This window comes from Aedes albopictus, chromosome 1 (genome assembly GCF_035046485.1).
Source record: "Aedes albopictus strain Foshan chromosome 1, AalbF5, whole genome shotgun sequence".
Classification (NCBI taxonomy): Eukaryota; Metazoa; Arthropoda; class Insecta; order Diptera; family Culicidae; genus Aedes; species Aedes albopictus.
Genome location: NC_085136.1, coordinates 152,345,367 through 152,365,498, shown reverse-complemented (window position 1 = coordinate 152,365,498; position 20,132 = coordinate 152,345,367). Strand labels below are relative to the sequence as shown.

The 20,132-nt window shown below is 40.9% G+C and overlaps 1 protein-coding gene and 1 pseudogene across 2 annotated transcripts; one reads left to right on the top strand and one right to left on the bottom strand.

Moving 5' to 3' along the window:
- The first annotated feature begins 1,746 nt into the window (after positions 1-1,746).
- LOC109423728 (uncharacterized) lies at positions 1,747-14,174 on the top strand. Of its 2 annotated transcripts, XM_062845602.1 has the most exons (5): positions 1,747-1,896; positions 11,145-11,792; positions 12,082-12,725; positions 12,795-12,855; positions 13,858-14,174. In XM_062845602.1, exons 1-5 carry the CDS (start codon positions 1,818-1,820, stop codon positions 14,142-14,144), a joined length of 1,719 nt encoding a protein of 572 aa, XP_062701586.1. In that variant the 5' UTR covers positions 1,747-1,817; the 3' UTR covers positions 14,145-14,174. The 2 variants fall into 2 exon arrangements, 1 of the variants encoding a protein (XP_062701586.1); XR_009996222.1 differs by lacking the exons at positions 1,747-1,896; positions 11,145-11,792; positions 12,082-12,725; positions 12,795-12,855 and adding exons at positions 6,024-6,190; positions 6,253-6,427 and having other exon boundaries at positions 13,858-13,995.
- LOC109423668 (methylcrotonoyl-CoA carboxylase subunit alpha, mitochondrial-like) lies at positions 2,176-3,941 on the bottom strand (annotated as a pseudogene).
- Positions 14,175-20,132: the final 5,958 nt, after the last annotated feature.

The window sequence follows — 20,132 nt, the reverse complement described above, 5'->3', positions numbered from 1 at the left end:
GGGATAACTGTTCATGGAGGTGGATTTGCAGAAATAATACGGGGATCGATTTTCACTACAATGAATGATAATCTAGGCGCCCACCAAATTGGGGGTCTAGTAGAGAATTTTTCAACGAGCTCTCACTTTTGTCGCACATGCTATATCGATCACAAATCATTTCAAAATGATTGTCTTTATTCAGCGGAACTAAGGACCCCAGAAAACCACGAAAATGATCTCAGGGAAATTGCAAATAACCCAACTAAAATTCCTTTTCGAGGTGTAAAAGCTGGATGTATTTTCGATGAATTGAAACATTTTCGGATGTTCAATTTTGGGGCTGCTCCATGTGTAGCACATGACTTATTTGAAGGATGGATCAATAACGATCTCTTTCTCATATTGAAACGTCTCTCTAAAGAGCAACGATTATCTGCGTTGTACATTCAGGGAAGAATCAATGAAGTTTTCCATAAGTTGAAAATAAATACGAAAATTGTAATCGATTTCACGAGAAAATCGAAAAATATAAAAGCGAAAGCTTGTGACATCTGGCATATTGTCCAAATTCTTCCATTGATACTACTCAACAAACCCGTGAACTACAACGACCCATTAGTTAAAATGCTAATGTTAATGAAAAACATTACGGATATAGTTACATCAACTGTAGTCTCACAAACACAAATCCACCTTTTGCGATCGCTGATAACAGAATACTTGGAATCCAGGAAAACCCATTTCGACACCCCAGTTAGGCCGAAACACCACTTCACTAATCACTATCCTAGACTTATAACGGAACTAGGACCTCTCATGTCATTTTGTACATTGCACTGCGAGAGAAAACACTGTTTTTTCAAGCGAGCTCTACGAAGCACTTTAAATTTCAAAAATGTGGTGAAATTCTGTGCTGAGCAACACCAGTTTTACCAGGCATTGTTGGGGCAGCAGAATAGTCGCTTTGACAGAGAGCTCGTACTTACTACATTCGTAGACAACTATGAAGATCTGCCTGTAGAAATTCAGACGGATGTCAACAAGCATGGTCTCCTCAGCTATGAAGCCATATATGCTGAAGAAGCCTCATATTGTGGGTACGAATACAAGTTAGACAACTTCTTGTTCCTCGAACACGACGAATTTGGAGAGCAATTTTATGTGGTCCAAATTCAGCTTTTGATTTTCAACAAAACCAGCGAACAAATAATAATCTTTGGTCAAAAGCGATCCGTTATACATGCTCATGAAAAAGGCCTTATGGAAATCACTTCGGATTTACATGGAACTGTGGCTAAAAACATAACGGAATTTGTTGATCGAGCGCCTTTGAGAGTATTTTGCGAAAAGAATAAGCAATACTTGTTTATCCAACATGCAATCCCGTTAATTTAAACCAGCGTAAAATCCAAAACAATACAACAATAATTAAAAATGGGAGATAAGGTGAAAATCTACAAAGTATGCGATGTATCCCGAATCAATCGTTTGGCCCTGCCAGCTCATCCCACCATTGCCAGTTTATTAGAACAAGGTAAGATTATTATTTGCTTCAATTCTTCTTTAGAACTCATTACACGTGATAAATATTTGGCCAAACAAAACGAACCTCGGATTGATGTCGACCTGCTTAGGCAAATGTTTATACATAAGTAATGGGGTCTTAAGTAATGTATTGGGCGAGAAAATATAATCAAATAATCAAAATCTTCATTCTTATCAAATTTAAAGGTTCAGGAGCATTCTGTAAGAATCTTCAAGCTGTATACACCGAAGCTGATGGATGCAGAATAGTAACCGACCTTGCACTTTCCGCATTCGAAAACCAACTTCTAATGCTGTCAGCAGAAAATGAAACATGGACACCATCCTCGTCACAGTACGCGAATCAGAGTTCCGCCTTAGAAGGTTCAGGTAAGTTAAACCTTAGAAAAAGATAAGATACATCCATGAAATATTTTGAATTTGCTTGTTTTCTGTTCAAGGGTTAATAGTACTCAAACATGTATTTTTTTATCCCCGTCGTAACATATTTTTTACTGTTTTACTCGTTTTCTATCCTATAATAGAAAATAACTAAATATTTCTAATAAATGCACGATTTGTCACTGTTACCCTGTTACCACAGCTGTTACTATTGATTGTAAATGCACAACTGTATCACAATTCGGCAGTTGTCTGCTCCTTTTTCCCCTAGCTCGATTCGAATGCTATCAAAACGGCTCCTTCTGCACGTTAGATCACTCGGCGTTAGGCACGACCTTGACCACTCCGTCCATGGCTGCCTTGAGGCCGCGTTCCTTGTTCATGGCAATCAGCCCGGCCAGCGGAGTATCGAATTTGACGGAATATCTCGGCTTAATAAACAACTTATCGAACACTCTCGGTATGGGAAAGATAACGGTACCGACATTGGCTTCCTCCATGGCACTTTCGACAGGTACAAATTTGAGCTGGATTACTTCGCGGGAGTGAGGCCACTACTTGGGCCACTATCATCATACAAAGCGATGGAACCGCTTTCAATCGCCGTGTTGAAGCAAGCTACGTGTCCATCGATGCTATTCCGCAGCAGGAACCGGTTCTCGTGCGGTTTTCTAGTGGCATTTACGTTCAAGTAGGTGCCTCCATCGACACGAACTTCAATGCCTGCTCCATTGGATTTTACCTCCATCTAGTGCGCTTTCTCATCCACCTACAGATGGAAGTTTTGGTTCGGAATATAACAGGGTCGGAAGTTCAGCTCCCGATCGAACGGGTTCAACCGAGACAGCGACTTCCGGGTGCTGAAATTTTCATTTAGGACGAAGCCAGTGCCATCTAGGTTTCGTTGGAAACTGTTAACACCTGGAACAAGGTGGTCATATGCTGATCGATGAAGCCGGTGTGAACATCCGCCGCTTGGAAATGCCCATGGCAAGCGAAATCGACCAGGAAGTCCACGTTTGAAGTCCAGCGATTTGACAGTTTCGCAACAGTCCGATCAGCAGCTGGAAGGCACTCGGGCGGTTCTCGACCCACAAGACCAAATCATTTGATTGTAATGCATGGACACTTCATCTCCTTGCCGTACACCGGTTTCCACTTTGGCAGTGATCTGGCGCCGAGAGGCGGACCAGCTCCTGGTAGGAATCCGCTCGCTAGATCTTCGAACGCATGGCCGGTCTTGCGGATTTGCTCCTGCGTCACCGAAAGGGCTTCTCCGGAAGCAACCATAATCTGCCACTCAACCAGATTCATTCCGGTGATCATTTGCGTAATCGGATGTTTCACCTGATGACGTCTATTCATCTCCATGAAGTGGAACAACAAATTCTCCTTGTCTAGTTCTGAATTTTACGGTTCCGGCACCGATGTAATTCACGGCCTTGGTCGCTTAATCCGCAGCCGAACCCGCAGCTCTTCCGACAATTCCGGAGAAGGCGCTTTTTTGATGATCATCTGATGGCGTTTCTGAACTGAGCAATCCTGCTCATAAAGATAAACCACATTTCAATGGTGATCGGCAAATACCTGCACTTCCACATGCCTTGGCGAACGAACATTCTCCAGCAGCCAGCACCAACATCAGTTCTCGCCGACTGCAGCGCCGTGAAGAAATCCGCTTCCATCTCGGCAATCTGCATATCCTTTCCACCGCCACCGCAAACTACCTTGATCATCAGCACTCATGATAATATGCTTCGAAGGACTCTTGATTCCAATATCCCGGAACGCACTAGGTGGCGGGCCAATAAATATAATGCCCTCTTGGCACAGGTCCGTAAACTCCACGTTCTTCGACAAAAATTCGTATCTCGGATGAATGGCCTGACGGCCAGGAAAAGCTGCCTTGTGCATGTACCCCTGTGGACAACCAAAAAGCATTTACAAATTATTGCTTCTGTACAAGTCTGTGCACTGGCAATTAAGCTAATTTTACTTACCTTGTTTCAAGCCGCTGTTGCTGCAAGCTATCGGAAAATAATCCTCCGTCTACTCATTTCATTTTCTGCGCCCGTGGAACAGATAACGGTAATCAAACAACTTGCGGTATCCGGTATCGGAAATCGTTCAAAAATTGCGCATTACGTAAACAGACCAAGAATGATTACAATCATTAGCCTCTGCACGAATCTGGCTTACTGCTCACTCCCTCCCACAGAAAATTTGAAAAAAGCTCGCACAGTGCTCGCGCGCTGTTTTCAAAATGTTCTGTGTGAGTGAGCAGGACAGGGCAAATTCGTACCAGAGGCTCATTCAAAAGATCAAAACAAACTCAAACGTCAAAGCCAGCTGATTGAAAATTCTCCACATCTCGCGTTACATTTGAAAAGGGCCTATCCCCTGAACGTAAACATTGAGAAAAATCGATGCAAATTTTCCATCACACTTCCTATTCGTATTCGTATTTCACGGTTTCGAAATTTTCAACATGCTTTTCGTTTCAATGACACAAGAATAGATGTAGGGGTTGTGTGCTAGTAGTGGACCCTGCGCCTATAGTGGACCCCCTTCAGAAAAACTCAAATATAAATGCCCAAATCAACTGTTTCCAGGCAACATCCACCGGGGGAACATTTATTACATTGCTACACAGCAGTTCCTGGCAAACAAATGACCCAGTGGCCGCAACAATCGGTTATTTTAACTATTTAATAAATGTATTATGTTTCCAGTTCAAAACCGAATTAGCGACATTTTTTCTTTGACTTCCGCTGCTTTTGCCTTGCGTTAAACACAATGTCGGAAGTGGGGCGCTGTATAGTGGTAATCACGTTCAAATGTGTGCGTGTCTCTTTTGTAGATGTAGTTATGAAACTTGGAGGAAAATATGTGCACTCTCACCGCGGTTGTTAGTTTTATCATTATTTAGCCGTTTTACCCAAATCAATTGGGTAATATTTTCATATGCAATCTGAATAGCCTTTTATTCGGCGTGTATTTTTGTGTATACACAAAAATACACGCCGAATAAAAGGCTATTCAGATTGCATATGAAAATATTATTATTAATATTCCATATATGGAAAAATTCACGCTAGTGTTCGTGTGTTGAAATGTCACTTATCTCTATAGAGCACCAGGTGTACAATACAGCGCCCCACTTCCGACATTGTTTTTAACGCATGGCAAAAGCAGCAGAAGTCAAAGAAAAAATGTCGCTAATTCGGTTTTGAACTGGAAACATCAGGGGGGCAGCGAAAGGCAAAATCACCGTAGCTCACAACAAAAACACGTTCAAAATTGTTTGTGCTGAAAATTGATGCAATACACAATTTCTTACTGATTTATTTGCTATCTTCGCGTTGTCGTGTAATTTCGAACGATTGCACGCTAAAATTTGGATAACCCTTTGCTAGTTTTACACGTTTTACTTAAGTAATAACTTGTGGTAATGACTAATTCGCAAATGTCGTGCACATCTCAGATCTGTCAGAGTGCCCAAAAGTGTCAATTGCCCAAACATGTCAAATTCATGTGGACTACGGATAATCTATTCGTGGTTGACGTCCGTGCTGCCCCGCTGGGAAACATAATAAACACTCAAAAGGGTCCACTATAGGCACCGTCGGCGGCGTGACAGCTAACATGGAAATCAAATGGGGGGTCCACTATAGGCGCCAAGATATTTGTAAATAATCCTATAATGGACCCCGGTGGTGTCCATAATAGGCAACATCGATGCGTATTTTCAAATGCGCATTTCACTGGAATAATTTATTAATGTTGTATGTTTGACGGTCTTAACATAAAGAGGGGACGTCAAACTTGTTAAAAAAATCAACTTTGGAACAATCCACTGCCTTAACATCAGGCCCCTGACACGGCCTATAGCAATGCATTGGAATCATGGTAGACAGGATGTCCTGGGCGCTAGTAAATGTGCGTGGGTGGATGCAGATAGGCCCTACAGAAACAAAAACATGTTTGTTTACGCAAAGCAGATAGGCCCTTTTCAAATGTTCTTCTAGAATTGTTTTTTCAACATCATTTAAGTAAATTTGGATACTTTAGTTTTTCAGTGTTGGTGGTTTTAAATAGTGAACTAGGTGCTTCGCACATGTTGCACTAGAATGTGACAGCTTCTGTGTTGTGCAAGAAAGTCTTGTGAGAAACTTTTGTTTTTTTTATTTAGTACCTTTAGTACCGAATATTATTATTTTTAATAGTTGAAGCAGTTATTTTAGAAAAACTTAACTGAAATTATAAAAGGCTTTTGAATCAGGTCAGTAATACACACAATTCACCAATTATATGCAAATTAAAAAATGCTATCAACACCAACAGATGGCGGATTATGTTCTAACAGATGGTCCATGAATCGATGTACCTGTTACTGTGGGTAAAATTCCTGCATAGTCCAAAGTGAAAAGGCGAAGTAGATAACATTAGGAGAAAAATGAACCCTTTGTCATTGGACAGCACAGCAGTACCACCGACAAAGTAGTACGTCGAACATTGAGTAAGTAAGTCCAACACTCCACGTACGCCATAGCTGGTAGATTTTATAGTCAGCATTTCTTATGAATTGTCAGAAATTTGGAAATGTACCTAGGGACAATTTACAAGAGGACTGAAATGGTCTACTTGTTTTCTTATACCGCGTTGAAACTTATGCTACTGTGTTGGGCGCAATTTCCTCAAGTGTCCAAGTCCAGTCAAAGCGATAAACGCGCAGGTGTTCAGACAAACCATACTAAGGGTAACAGCACAGACAAACAGACGTAACATTCGCGAAATTTCCATCGACCACGCATTTAACGATCACTTCAAATTTTTATTGTTTTGGCTTTCACAACCAGAGGCGCGCGCATCGTTTTTCTAAAGGCCCGTTTAGACTATCTGATTTTTTGGTCTGATTCGAGCGATTTGAGTGACCTTTGTTTACGATTTCATACATTTTTTTCGAGCAGTCACTCAAATCAGACCGACAAATCAGATAGTCTAAACGGGCCTTAAGCGTTTGACGTTTCACACTAGCGCCTTCTGTTGGCGATATTGCACAACACAGTGATTCGTGCAACTTTTACACCAGGTGATGATAGTGCGAACTGGGCGATGGATTCCCATGAAAATCGTTCAAGGTGTTACGTCTGTTTGTCTGTGCTAACAGGTTCGACTACCTGTTCCCGTACTAGCCCCACTCTCTCTCTTCTTGGCGTAACGTCCTCATTGGGACAATGCCTGCTTCTCATCTTAGTGTTCTATGAGCACTTCCACAGTTATTAACTGAGAGCTTCCTCTGCCAATGACCATTTTGCATGCGTATATCGTGTGGCAGGCACGAAGATACTCTATGCCCAAGGAAGTCAAGGAAATTTCCTTTACGAAAAGATCCTGGACCGAACGGGAATCGAACCCGTCGCCCTCAGCATGGTCATGCTGAATACCCGTGCGTTTACCGCCTCGGCTATATGGGCCCTACATTATGACGGATAGCGGTGCGATAACTGCAAAATTGTTGCACTTACCGAACTTGCAGTTAAAAACATTGCAGCCCCATTTAGCCATAAATAAAGATACTGCTCCTTCGACCCCGAGGTTTAGAGAGGCACACGAAATTGATGGTTGCAACATAGTTACCACTTACCACTGGCTTGTAAGACTCAAAGTAGAGATTAGTGGCCTTGCGCCTCCGCTTCGACATCCGCTTCTGCTTTAACTACGATACAAAACCTCTCCACAGCCTTTCCTTCCTTCCTTCTTTTATTGGATGTAGGGTAATCGCTCCGTGGTATTAGCAATTGTAGTGGTAATTGCAGTTTACCAAAAAGTTGTTGTATCTTTTGCATCGTATTCGACCCCCTGCAAAAAAAAATTGTCCCTCCACAATATGTTCCCACCAGTTTAAGCATACACTACCCGCCATAAAATGGAATCGCATATTGCAACACTCATACTGAATATTGCAGCACCCAAAAAAGTTTGGCGTTTCAACCATGGTTGTTAACGTTAATCAACGATTAACGCCGTTATGTTAGGTCGTTAACGTTAACTGTAACGATCAACAAATTTCACGTTGATTGTTCAGGCGCGTTGATCAATGTGACCGTTAACGCATAGCGTTGATTTAACGTCAACGATCTCGTTAAAAAAAATAAAAAAAAACTTTAAATGGAAGCAATTACATTTTTGGCCAAAGTTCGACATGTTATTCAATCTATATTTAGCCAAGTATTGAGGTTTTTTTTTGGCATCAGCTCAGCCCAGTTCATAGAGTTCCTTCAGGGATTCTTCCAGGAGGTCCTCTAGGGATTCTTCCAGGAGTTCCGTCATGGATGCCTCCAGGAGTTCCTTCAATGATTCATCCAGGAGTTCCTTCAGTGATTCCTCCAGGAGTTCATTCAGGGATTCCTCCAGGACATCCTTCAGGGATTCTTCCAGGAGTACCTTCAGGAATTCTTCCAGGAGTTCCTTCAGGGATTCCTCCAGGAGTTCCTTCAGGGATTCCTCCAGGAGTTCCTTCAGGGATTCCTCCAGGGATTCCTCCAGGGATTCCTCCAGGAGTTCCTTCAGGGATTCCTCCAGGAGTTCCTTCAGGGATTCCTCCAGGAGTTCCTTCAGTGATTCTTCCAGAAGCTCCTTCAGGGATTTCTCCAGGAGTTCCTTCAGATATTCTTCCAGGAGTTCTTTCAGGGATTCCTCCAGGAGTTTTTTCAGGGATTCCTCCAAGAGTTCCTTTAGAGATTCCTCCAGGAGTTCCTTCAGGGATTCCTCCAGGAGATCCTTCAGGGATTCCTCCAAGAGTTCCTTCAGGGATTTCTCAAGGAATTTCTTCAGGGATTCCTCCAGGAGATCCTTCAGGGATTCCTCCAGGAGTTCCTTCAGGGATTCCTCCAGGGATTCCTCCAGGAGTTCCTTCAGGGATTCCTCCAGGAGTTCCTTCAGGGATTCCTCCAGGAGTTCCTTCAGTGATTCTTCCAGAAGCTCCTTCAGGGATTCCTCCAGGAGTTCCTTCAGAGATTCCTCCAGGAGTTCCTTCAGGGATTCCTCCAGGAGTTCCTTCAGGGATTCCTCCAGGAGTTCGTTCAGGGATTCCTGTAGGAGTTTTTTCAGGGATTCCTCCAAGAGTTCCTTCAGGGATTCCTCCGGTAGTTCCTTCAGGGATTCCTCCAGGAGTTCCTTCAGGGATTCCTCCAGGAGTTCCTTCAGGGATTTCTCAAGGAATTTCTTCAGAGTTCCTTCAGGGATTCCTCCAGGAGTTCCTTCAGGGATTCCTCCAAGAGTTCCTTCAGGAATTCCTCCAGCATTTCCTTCAGGGATTCCTCCAGGAGTTCCTTCTGGAATTCCTCCAGGAGTTCCTTCAGGGATTTCTCAAGGAATTTCTTCAGAGTTCCTTCAGGGATTCCCCCAGGAGTTCCTTCAGGGATTCCTCCAGGAGTTCCTTCAGGGATTCCTCCAGGAGTTCCTTCAGGGATTCCTCCAAGAGTTTCTTCAGGGATTCCTCCGGGAGTTCATTCAGGGATTCCTCCAGGAGTTCCTTCGGCGATTCCTCCAGAAGTTCCTTCAGGGATTCCTCCAGGAGTTCCTTCAGTGATTCTTTCAGAAGCTCCTTCAGGGATTTCTCCAGGAGTTCCTTCAGATATTCTTCCAGGAGTTCTTTCAGGGATTCCTCCAGGAGTTTTTTCAGGGATTCCTCCAAGAGTTCCTTTAGGGATTCCTCCAGGAGTTCCTTCAGGGATTCCTCCAGGAGATCCTTCAGGGATTCCTCCAGGAGTTCCTTCAGGGATTTCTCAAGGAATTTCTTCAGAGTTCCTTCAGGGATTCCTCCAGGAGTTCCTTCAGGGATTCCTCCAAAAGTTCCTTCAGGAATTCCTCCAGGAGTTTCTTAAGGGATTCCTCCAGGAGTTATTTCAGGAATTCCTCCAGCAATTCCTTCAGGGATACCTCCAGGAGTTCCTTCTGGAATTCCTTGAGGAGTTCCTTCAGGGATTTCTCAAGGAATTTCTTCAGAGTTCCTTCAGGGACTCCTCCAGGAGTTCCTTCAGGGATTCCTCCAGGAGTTCCTTCAGATATTCCTCCAGAGTTCCTTCAGGGATTCCTCCAAGAGTTCCTTCAGGGATTCCTCCAAGAGTTTCTTCAGGGATTCCTCCAGGAGTTCCTTCAGGGATTCCTCCAGGAGATCCTTCAGGGATTCCTCCAGGAGTTCCTTCAGGGATTCCTCCAGGGATTCCTCCAGGAGTTCCTTCAGGGATTCCTCCAGGAGTTCCTTCAGTGATTCTTCCAGAAGCTCCTTCAGGGATTCCTCCAGGAGTTCCTTCAGAGATTCCTCCAGGAGTTCCTTCAGGGATTCCTCCAGGAGTTCCTTCAGGGATTCCTCCAGGAGTTCGTTCAGGGATTCCTGTAGGAGTTTTTTCAGGGATTCCTCCAAGAGTTCCTTCAGGGATTCCTCCGGTAGTTCCTTCAGGGATTCCTCCAGGAGTTCCTTCAGGGATTCCTCCAGGAGTTCCTTCAGGGATTTCTCAAGGAATTTCTTCAGAGTTCCTTCAGGGATTCCTCCAGTAGTTCCTTCAGGGATTCCTCCAAGAGTTCCTTCAGGAATTCCTCCAGCATTTCCTTCAGGGATTCCTCCAGGAGTTCCTTCTGGAATTCCTCCAGGAGTTCCTTCAGAGATTTCTCAAGGAATTTCTTCGGAGTTCCTTCAGGGATTCCCCCAGGAGTTCCTTCAGGGATTCCTCCAGGAGTTCCTTCAGGGATTCCTCCAGGAGTTCCTTCAGGGATTCCTCCAAGAGTTTCTTCAGGGATTCCTCCGGGAGTTCATTCAGGGATTCCTCCAGGAGTTCCTTCGGCGATTCCTCCAGATGTTCCTTCAGGGATTCCTCCAGGAGTTCCTTCAGGGATTCCCTGTTTATCTAAAAAAATAAATTAGCAGCAATTAGCGATGGTTAGGAACGGATAAATACATTTTTTCCGGTTAGAAATGGGTATGCAATTGCCAATAAACTAAACAAGAAATTTTAAAATTTTAAGTTGAAATTAGAGTCGTCCAGAAAAAATCCTAACAAATTCGATTTAACCCAATTGCTTGGGTCAACGAGCACTGTGACAAAAGGATAAAATGAGATTTGTTCCGGCCTTACCATCGAAAAAAAAACTTCAGTGCACTTACTGCTTACTTTTTATTTATGTGGTATGGCCGAAACCTACTAACCTAGTGTTTTTTTTTGTATTCGTAACAGGATCGGTTGTGGTAGATTCGAAGCAGGATCAATCAACGTTGCAAGTCGTAACTGTACCTCGAATCGTGTCGGTCGTATCCGAAGCTGATGTATTACCACCCTCGAGCACACAAATGAGCGCAACTGAAATGATTGCTGTGCAATTTTTGAACAGTGACGAAGAGCTGCTACTGGATGCTGAACTTGACGTACAAGACCCTATTGCCTCCAATGCGGATAGTGCTCAGGAAACTTTCGAAGATGAAATAGTTAGTGTTCCGAATGAAGCACGTGCGGCTGAACAACGAAATGCGGAATTGGGAAATTCCTCGAAAGCAACCAACGATGGCGGTGTTCAACTTTCAAAGATAAGTCCTGAAAAACAAGGCGGCTCAGAGGATGTTGAAAATCAATCCCCGAATTCAAGCGAGAAACGTGGCTCCTCCGATAGCGTACAGTTACATAAAAGCTCGAAAAAACACGCATCTACCGAAATGAAGTTCCGTTGTTTCAAGATCAATTGGGATAAGCTTGGCGATAGTCTTCTCAATCGATTGCGTGCGTTGGAGGACTTCAAACGGAACAATCGAGGGGTTCCTGTTCCGGTAACAATACGCATAGCCAAGACCGAAGTGACTACGTTAGCGAACACGGTTGTGGATCAGCTGAGAATGATCACAGAGAACAGACATCCAAGTCCAATCTGAATTTTGTGTAAGGAATATTTCATCGGCAACACAAGTGGCAATAGCGTGGCGCTGCAATCGGTTAATTTCTCATACTAATTTAATTCACCACTTGAAATGTTTCAATTCATCACTGACTGTGGCAATATGGTGTTTGGCGGCGTTAGTGTTGTCATCGTATATTGGTTTGCAACCTTACTCAAGTGAAGATTCAAATCCTTACACAACTTTCTGAATGAATTTTTTTCTAGCCTGGATGTCTGTTCTCTGTGGAATGATCGATACGCAAATCAGATCGGATGTAATGGAAACGGCAGCACGTCAAGTCTTAGACAAGTTCCCAGCTTTGGACTATACCGATGACGATGGGTTTGGAGCCGGCCAAGGATATGTGGATATCAAATACAAGTTGATCAATCGTAATAATTATTTGAATCGCTTTAAATCCCCTCAAGCAACTTTGACGAACACCGTAACGAGTTTAAAAAAGAAGCGGAATGCTAGAGCGGGTACGCTGAAAGAATACTGGCAGAAGTCTGCCAGTGAATGTGACAAAAGTTCGGTTTCGGCTCTGGTACGCGATGACCCAAGTCTGATGACGGAGGAGCTGCTGCTTAAAACCCAGGCCTTCATTCGATGGAAACTGGACGAAAAAATAGACACAAAGCAAATGATTTCACAGCTTCCTGTTCTACGACGACGGTTGTTGGTGAATTTCCACTTCGAGCAGGCAACCGGTGTGAACATCACCGACTTGCGGCGCTATTTTATGATGAAAAGGGAAAAACTCGTGCAATACTCGCTTACCTGCAAATCGGAGCTCCACTTGAGTAAATCAGCATCAGATTACGATATATTGAAATTTCTATGCTCGCTTGTTGGGGAAGACTTCGGAGATTTTATCATTCAAAAGGATGTAAGTAATCTTTACAGTGCTTTAATTGTATGATTATTGAAACTTTTGGTTTATATTTTGTTTTTATAGATTGGTACTCGTATTGACGATATCACCATTGACGGTTCTGGACCGGTGCTGGTAGCTGTTGGTAAGTGTAATTTGAATATAATGTGAAGGTGATACTAAATAATTCTTAATCAGAATATTGTACATACGGTAGACGTTAGCTAACTGCAACATATTTACATTTCACTTACCGAATGAAATTTGATAACTGCAACAACTGACAGAACGTCGTATTGCAGCAAAAGTGCACACGAAAAACATCGCATCGCTATTGATATTTCATTTTGACGAATAGCGGTGCGATAAATGTAAAATTCTTACACTTAGCGTACCTACTTGCAATAAAAAAGCATTGCAGTTAAATCGTTTGCACCGAGCGAACGTCTACTTCTTCTTATTTTTCTTTATGGCTCGTCGTTCGCATTGGAACTTGGCCTGCCTCTATTCAACTTGTTTTTTGAGCACTTCCACAGTTATTAATTGATGGGCTTTCTTTGCCTGCCATTGCATGAATTTGTACATTGTGTGGCAATGATACACTATGCCCAAAATTTTCCCGACCGGAACGGGAATCGAACCCGCCGTCTCCGGATTGGCGATCTATAGCCTTAACCACTAGGGTTACTGGAGATCCCCGAGCGAACGTTTACTGTATTCAATTAATGCCACACTAGAAAACTAACGAAAAAAAGGAAAATCTCACTCGTAATGATCATATGCATAAGTGACCCGATTTTGTCAGCCCCTTTCCGCAATACATTTTTTGCTCTCCTTAAAAATCTGAACAGTTTTCCATACTTTTAATCCCCCTATGATTTGCGTATCAGCAGTAGTTCGGTGATGAACGTGAATGAATTGACCAAAGTTTGACGCTAAAATAATGAGAGCAGAAAGATCGTCGCTAAATGGGGCTAACTCGGGCCCTTATCCTTAATGTGGTTTTGTTCGGCATTTCTGTAAATGCTGTAAATCCTTGCCACTGTGTCGATAATCAGTGCGTTCCGTTTTATCTTTTTGATGTACTCGTCATTTCAACACAAATAAATGATAATACGTAATAATCACATTTTTTCTTCTTTTTTAGATGTCGGAAACGATAAAACGATATTCTACGTATACGCAAATCGGACACGTTTGTCCGAGGGAGCTCATGATGTGATTGCCGCAGTAGAGGACCTATTCGCCATCCAATTTGTACACAATTTCATGTACACAAAATCGGTTTCAAAATTCATGGAACTGCTCCAGGAATACTTCCTTAAGATCATAACTTTTGTGGCGTCGAAGTCGGGTGCACGTCGAGTAGGACAAAGGCAACAAAAAGTCAGAAAAGTCATTTCTGCGTTGTCTAACTTTAACGTTAGCAGTTAAAACAGCATTTGTTTTGTTTGGTCAGGTCTGTCGGGCTGTTTGTAATATGAATTAACTATACATAAATGCCCAAAGATAAATTTGTGTTAATCGTAAGCTCGATAAATTTCATAGCCAATAAAAAAGAACATTTTTTCATGTCAATACCTTTTTTGAAATAATACATTGAAGTCACATATGCCCTAAACTAAATTCGCATTTCAATCGATTCAGATTATTCAATTTGATCTTCTCATATTCAAAGTTGCATTGCCTTCTGAACTAATGAACACTGTTAAAATCCATTAATGTTTACAATCATTCCGAAAATCTCGTATATTGTCCATAGGATTAACTATTTTTTAGTATCTGAATGGTCTGTCATTTGCTTTGAATTAATTACAAAAAAATCATTGTTATACGGTGTTCTTCCGCATTGAAATGATTAATATTTTGATTGTAATACTCTTTTTTGCATATAGGGTCTTGTACCACTTGGGCAGGTGTGCCTATTTTGGGCACTTGTCGCTATAACTAAGTCGATTTCAAACGGATTGATTTGAATTTTTGTATAGAGTAAGGGACGTACAATATCTAACTCTATACGAAAATTATAATCAATCGGTTTGAAATTGACTAAGTTATAGCGGCAAGTGCCCAAAATAGGTACACCTGCCCAAATCGTACAAGACCCTATATTCTCATATTTTGGTAAATCGAATTCGGTTTCTAGAGCGTCCATGTTAACGGTAGGAGAAAAAAAAGATGTTCTCCAATGAAATTTATTTTTATTCAATCTGTTCAATCAAAAATAAAGAATTCGAACTGATTATAGGGTGATTTTGTCTAATGAATGATTGACTAAAAGGCTTAAATATTATACACATTTCTATTGTTGTTTTAAAAGAGAGTTTACATTTGAGATCTTGACTTGATTGGATGCTTTTAAACTGGAGTTCAAATAATCAAATAACCAAAATTGAGTAGCAAGCATATTAAACAAGAGCCGAATGAGACCAAGGTTACAAGTATACAGGGTCCAATATATGACAAGGGAAGAACTCAAGAAACAACACACTAAGATTCTGATTTTCCAGCTCAGTAATTATTTCACTGAGTTCTGTATTTTTTTAAACTTTTTACTGAGTTCTCAACAGCAGATTTACCTCGGTATACTCGGTAATTAATATTTACCGTTCATCAGTAACGATGTTTACCGTTCATCTGTAATTTTTGATAGTTCATTTGCAGAGTTCGTTAACTTATTTACAGAGTATTCAATAAAAGTGATAACCGTGCGTACCGAGTAAAATCTGCTTTTGAGAACTCAGTAAAAAGATGGGGAAAATACCGAGCTGATTTTAGTGTGAACATCTGTTTGACTCTAAGGAAAATTTGATCGAGTCAAACAAGGTGTTTGAGCATCGGTTTCTTTTTGGACAAATTTTGGACCCTGTGATCTTAGGTTCTGCAAAAATATGGTTAAATTCCTGTTCTAAGTGCAGATTGGTCTGACTGAGGGTATAATCGTCAGGTTTGTTCTGGTCAAGGTGTTACAGTGGGGGGGGGGGGGGGGGGGGGATGGGGGGTGCTGTATGGGGTGTCTAGATGAGTTTCTGGTTGTAGGCCAAATTGTCTGAAACTTGGTCGTACAATTCAGCTTAGTTTATGGAAGATTTGGTACAACACCGAAAATACGTTAGGGTAAATGCTCCCTTAGTGGAGGTAGTGCCAATAGTGGTGGATTTGGTCAATAACCTATCTTAAACAATTATTTTCTTTTTTTTTCTCCTTTGCACCTATAGTGGTGGGTCCCATAAGAATTCAATGGGATGCGCCACTATAGGAACAAATGTTTAATTTTAGCACCATAATAGCAACCGTGTACCTAAAGTTGGTGCAAATGATTTGTTATAAAAAAAATTAAATAAACGATGGTTTTTATATTCTTCCTAGTAAATTTAAATGAAAACTACCAATTAACGTTTCAGATGTTTTATTTTGTGGTTTTATCAATTTTATACAATTATTTTACTACGCGTGGCTACTAACAGCACCACTATTGGTACGTTTACCCTACATCTTTTATATATATATATATATAAAACATTTTTCGGTACGTGGCGTGTTGGTATAATTCAATATTTCATCTTTGTACAACATTTTGTTCGCTATGATGCATACAAATAAGCTAAATTCAGGGGGCTTATGTAGATTTTTTTGTGTTTTCGTCTGTTTTGGGGATGTTTCGGTTTGAGAAAACTTGTGTCGCCCCCCACCCCCCCTCTGCAAAATGTGATAATTGAACATCGAACTCCTCCTACTGTGAAGCGGTAGCTAGAAATAGGTTAATTGTAAAAATAAACAACGATGTAAATTTACTAGCCACTATCTTAAATGACAAGTTGAAAATTAAACGTAATTGAATTTTACATGACTTTCAATTTTCAAGTCATGTAAAATTAAACACTGGTTGATTGTTACATTTATTTTCATGCTCCAAATATGTGCATGAAAATAAATTGAAATTTACATTTTATTTCTAACTGTGTACCGTTACGTAATTTTTAAACGTTCCCTGCCTCAAAAAATGAATAGAAAAGATGTAAACTTCACGTAGTTTTAATTATTTTTAAATTTTTGCTGAGGTGGCTTTCGTTTCATGAATCAATTGAAGTTTAATTTGGTGGGCCAAAATATGTGCACTTGGTGGTCCAAAATAAAATCAGGTGGTCCAAAATAGAAGCCCGAGATCCTACAGGAGTTTTGATATTTCTTGTATTTATTACACCAATTTTGAGTTCTGTTTGGCCTTTTTCGACAGAAAACTTGTTGCTCTACGTAATGCCTACTGAAATTATCCATATTTTGAAGTGGGAACCTTCTTTTTTCGCTGAATTGTTCATCCACTTCCTAAAGGGGTCCAAAATACCTCCCTTACCCTATGCAACGAGGATCTCATTGTCGCTTATGCAGATGACATCACGGCGATCTGCACGTCCGTGGAGAAAATAGAACAGATGAGAACTACTTTCAACAGTTTCGAGCTGGTGTCTGGGGCGAAAATAAACTGACAGAAAACAAAGTCACTTGATGTGGGATACATAGAAGGGAATCCACTACGCGTGGATTGGCTGCAAACAGTAAACACACTGAAAATTCTTGGGATCATCTTCACGAATTCTATTCGTTTGATGACCACTTTAAATTGGGACTCAATAGTGACGAAGTTCAGTCAACAAATTTTTCTGCACGCTCAACGATCTTTGACCTTACATCAAAAAGTCACGCTGCTCAATACTTTCGTTACCTCTAAAATATGGTACCTATCATCGATTCTTTCCCCATACAGCGTGCACGTGGGGAAAATCACTGCCACTATAGGGACCTTCCTGTGGAACAGAGTTCCAGCACGAGTGCCCCTCCAACAACTCGCCAGAGACTACGCTGCAGGTGGTTTGAAATTGCAGCTACCTGCCCTCAAATGTAGGTCACTAATACTTAATCGTTTTATTCGAGAAATCGAATCGATGCCCTTCTACCAAACTATCCTACCCCAAGATGATCAGAATCGAGTAACTATTCCCGCAGATTTGCCAGATCTGCGGGGAATATGCCAGCATATCAGGTTGCTTCCCCCGCTAACACGTGAGAACCCTAGCTCCGACGGAATCCACAAATTCTATCTGGAACAAATCGAAGCACCAAAAGTGGAGCGAGAAAATCCAAATCTCAACTGGAAGCGTGTGTGGATGTGTATCAATTCGAGGAAATTCTCCAGTTCAACCCGAAGTGACCTGTTTATGATCATAAATAGGAAAGTGGAGCACAGGAAGCTGTTTTACCAAATTGGTCGCACGGACAACGAAAGCTGCACACACTGCAATGCTCTAGTCGAGACAATCGAGCACAAATTCAGTGAATGCCCCAACGTGAGGGCAGCATGGGAACTCCTGCAAATGAAACTCACCACGATGCTGCACGGACGACGACTCTCGTTTGGAAACCTCATCAGGCCTAGCCTGGAGAACATTAGCTTAACTTCAAGAATCAAATTATTAAAACTATTTGCAAAATACATTATTTATGTTAACACGTTCAATAATAGAATCGATGTAGCCGAATTAGAATTACTATTAGACACTGAAGAATGAAATGGAATTGTTCACTTTTATATTTCAATGACCCATAAAGCTTTTTTTTACAAAAAAAAAAGTCAAATTTCAGTTTTCGTTTCTGATAATAATTTTCTACATCCTTATCAATCGGGTTTTCGTCAACACCACGGAACAAATACAGCTCTTTTGAAAGTGCATGATGACATCGCTGGAGTTATCGACAAAAAAGGAGTTGCTATTTTACTGTTGATTGATTTTGCGAAAGCTTTCGATCGAAACTATTAATGAAATTGAATGAAATTTACCAATTTTCTTCTAGTGCTAATCGCTTGATTCATTCGTATTTAAAAAATCGTTCACAAGCAGTTTATTGTAACGGTAAACTGTCGAGGTTTAAAAGCATTGAATCTGGTGTTCCCCAGGGATCAGTGCTTGGTCCATTATTATTTTCATTATTCATTAATGATCTGTCATTATCTTTAAGATATTGCTCCATACACCTTTTTGCTGACGATGTTCAGATTTACTTGTGCGAAACACATTATTTTCACGATATGGCAGATAAAATCAATCGTGATCTCCATAGTATTCTGTTGTGGTCACGTACTAATTTGTTGCCAATAAATCCAACCAAAACAAAGGCTATGTTGATATGTAGGAATAGAAACCCAATTTTTTATCCTGATATATACATGGATGGTGAGAAAATTGAGTTTGTCAATCAAGTCAATAATTTAGGGGTAATTTTTACATCCAACCTAAATTGGGATGCTCATATTAATGCTCAGTGTGGTATAATTTATGGTTCTATAAAAAGACTGAACCTAACAACAAGACATTTTAGCACGCAAGCCTGTTTAAATCATTAATACTACCTCATTTTATATATGGTGATTTTATATTCTCAAATGCCTTGGTTTCATCGGTTGATAAGTTAAGGCTAGCTCTGAATGCTTGTGTTAGATACGTTTACAATTTGAATAGATTATTCAGAGTTTCTCATCGCCACAAAGATCTGATTGGCTGTAACTTTTCAAATTTTTACAAGTTTAAAATATGTGTCACCCTATTTAAAATAATGTTATCTAAAAAGCCTGATTATCTATTTACAAAGCTAAATCCTATGCGAAGTGACAGAAATCTCAATTACCTGATTCCTCAACATCAGTTGGCTTACTACAGTCAATCGCTATTTGCACGAGGCGTTGTATATTGGAACCAGTTGCCTCTTAGTATAAAAAGTAATAACTCTATTCATGGCTTTAAAAGGGACTTGAAGCAGCATTTGGCAGAGTAGGTCAGATAAAATGGTAGGAAACATTTAAGCAATTAAGAACATGATTTGAAATCTCCTGAATACCATGTATGACGATAAAAAAGGCTGTCAGCCTTATGTTATACAATTATATATAATAAATAAATAAATAAATAAATAAAAATTCAGATCAGAGGGTATTTTTTAAGCTAAGCAGCTTGTTCGAGGTTGCAAATTAGCCTTTATTTTTAAGTGATTTTGGAACTTGAAAGTTCATATAAAGTAGCTGGATAGCCTTCTAAGCAGATACTGACAGAACTTTGACAGAATTCATACCAGACGAACATCACAGATTTGATAATCGACCATACGCGTTTCAAGCATTCCAGGAAGAACGAGGTAAGGCAGCATCCATTCGACATTCGAGCTAAATCGACATTTTTTTACACGCCACCCCCGCTTTCACCCCAATATAGTGCTCTTTGAGCAATTCCACAGTTTTAAATTGAAGCGCTTTCTTTGCCTGCCATTGCATGAATTTTTGTATATTCCCAAGTAAAAATGAGAGCTGAATAACAGCTTATTCATCCAACATTTTTTAAATCAAGTTTAAGAGCGGTTTATTCAGCCATTATA

Excerpts from the sequence above, each read along its gene's own strand:
- LOC109423728 (XM_062845602.1), top strand. The coding sequence starts at position 1,818 with ATGCTGTCAGCAGAAAATGAAACATGGACACCATCCTCGTCACAGTAC. Across the intron at positions 11,793-12,081 it reads CACGGTTGTGGATCAGCTGA|GAATGATCGATACGCAAATC; the intron begins GAATGATCACAG and ends CTGTTCTCTGTG. Across the intron at positions 12,856-13,857 it reads ACCGGTGCTGGTAGCTGTTG|ATGTCGGAAACGATAAAACG; the intron begins GTAAGTGTAATT and ends CTTCTTTTTTAG.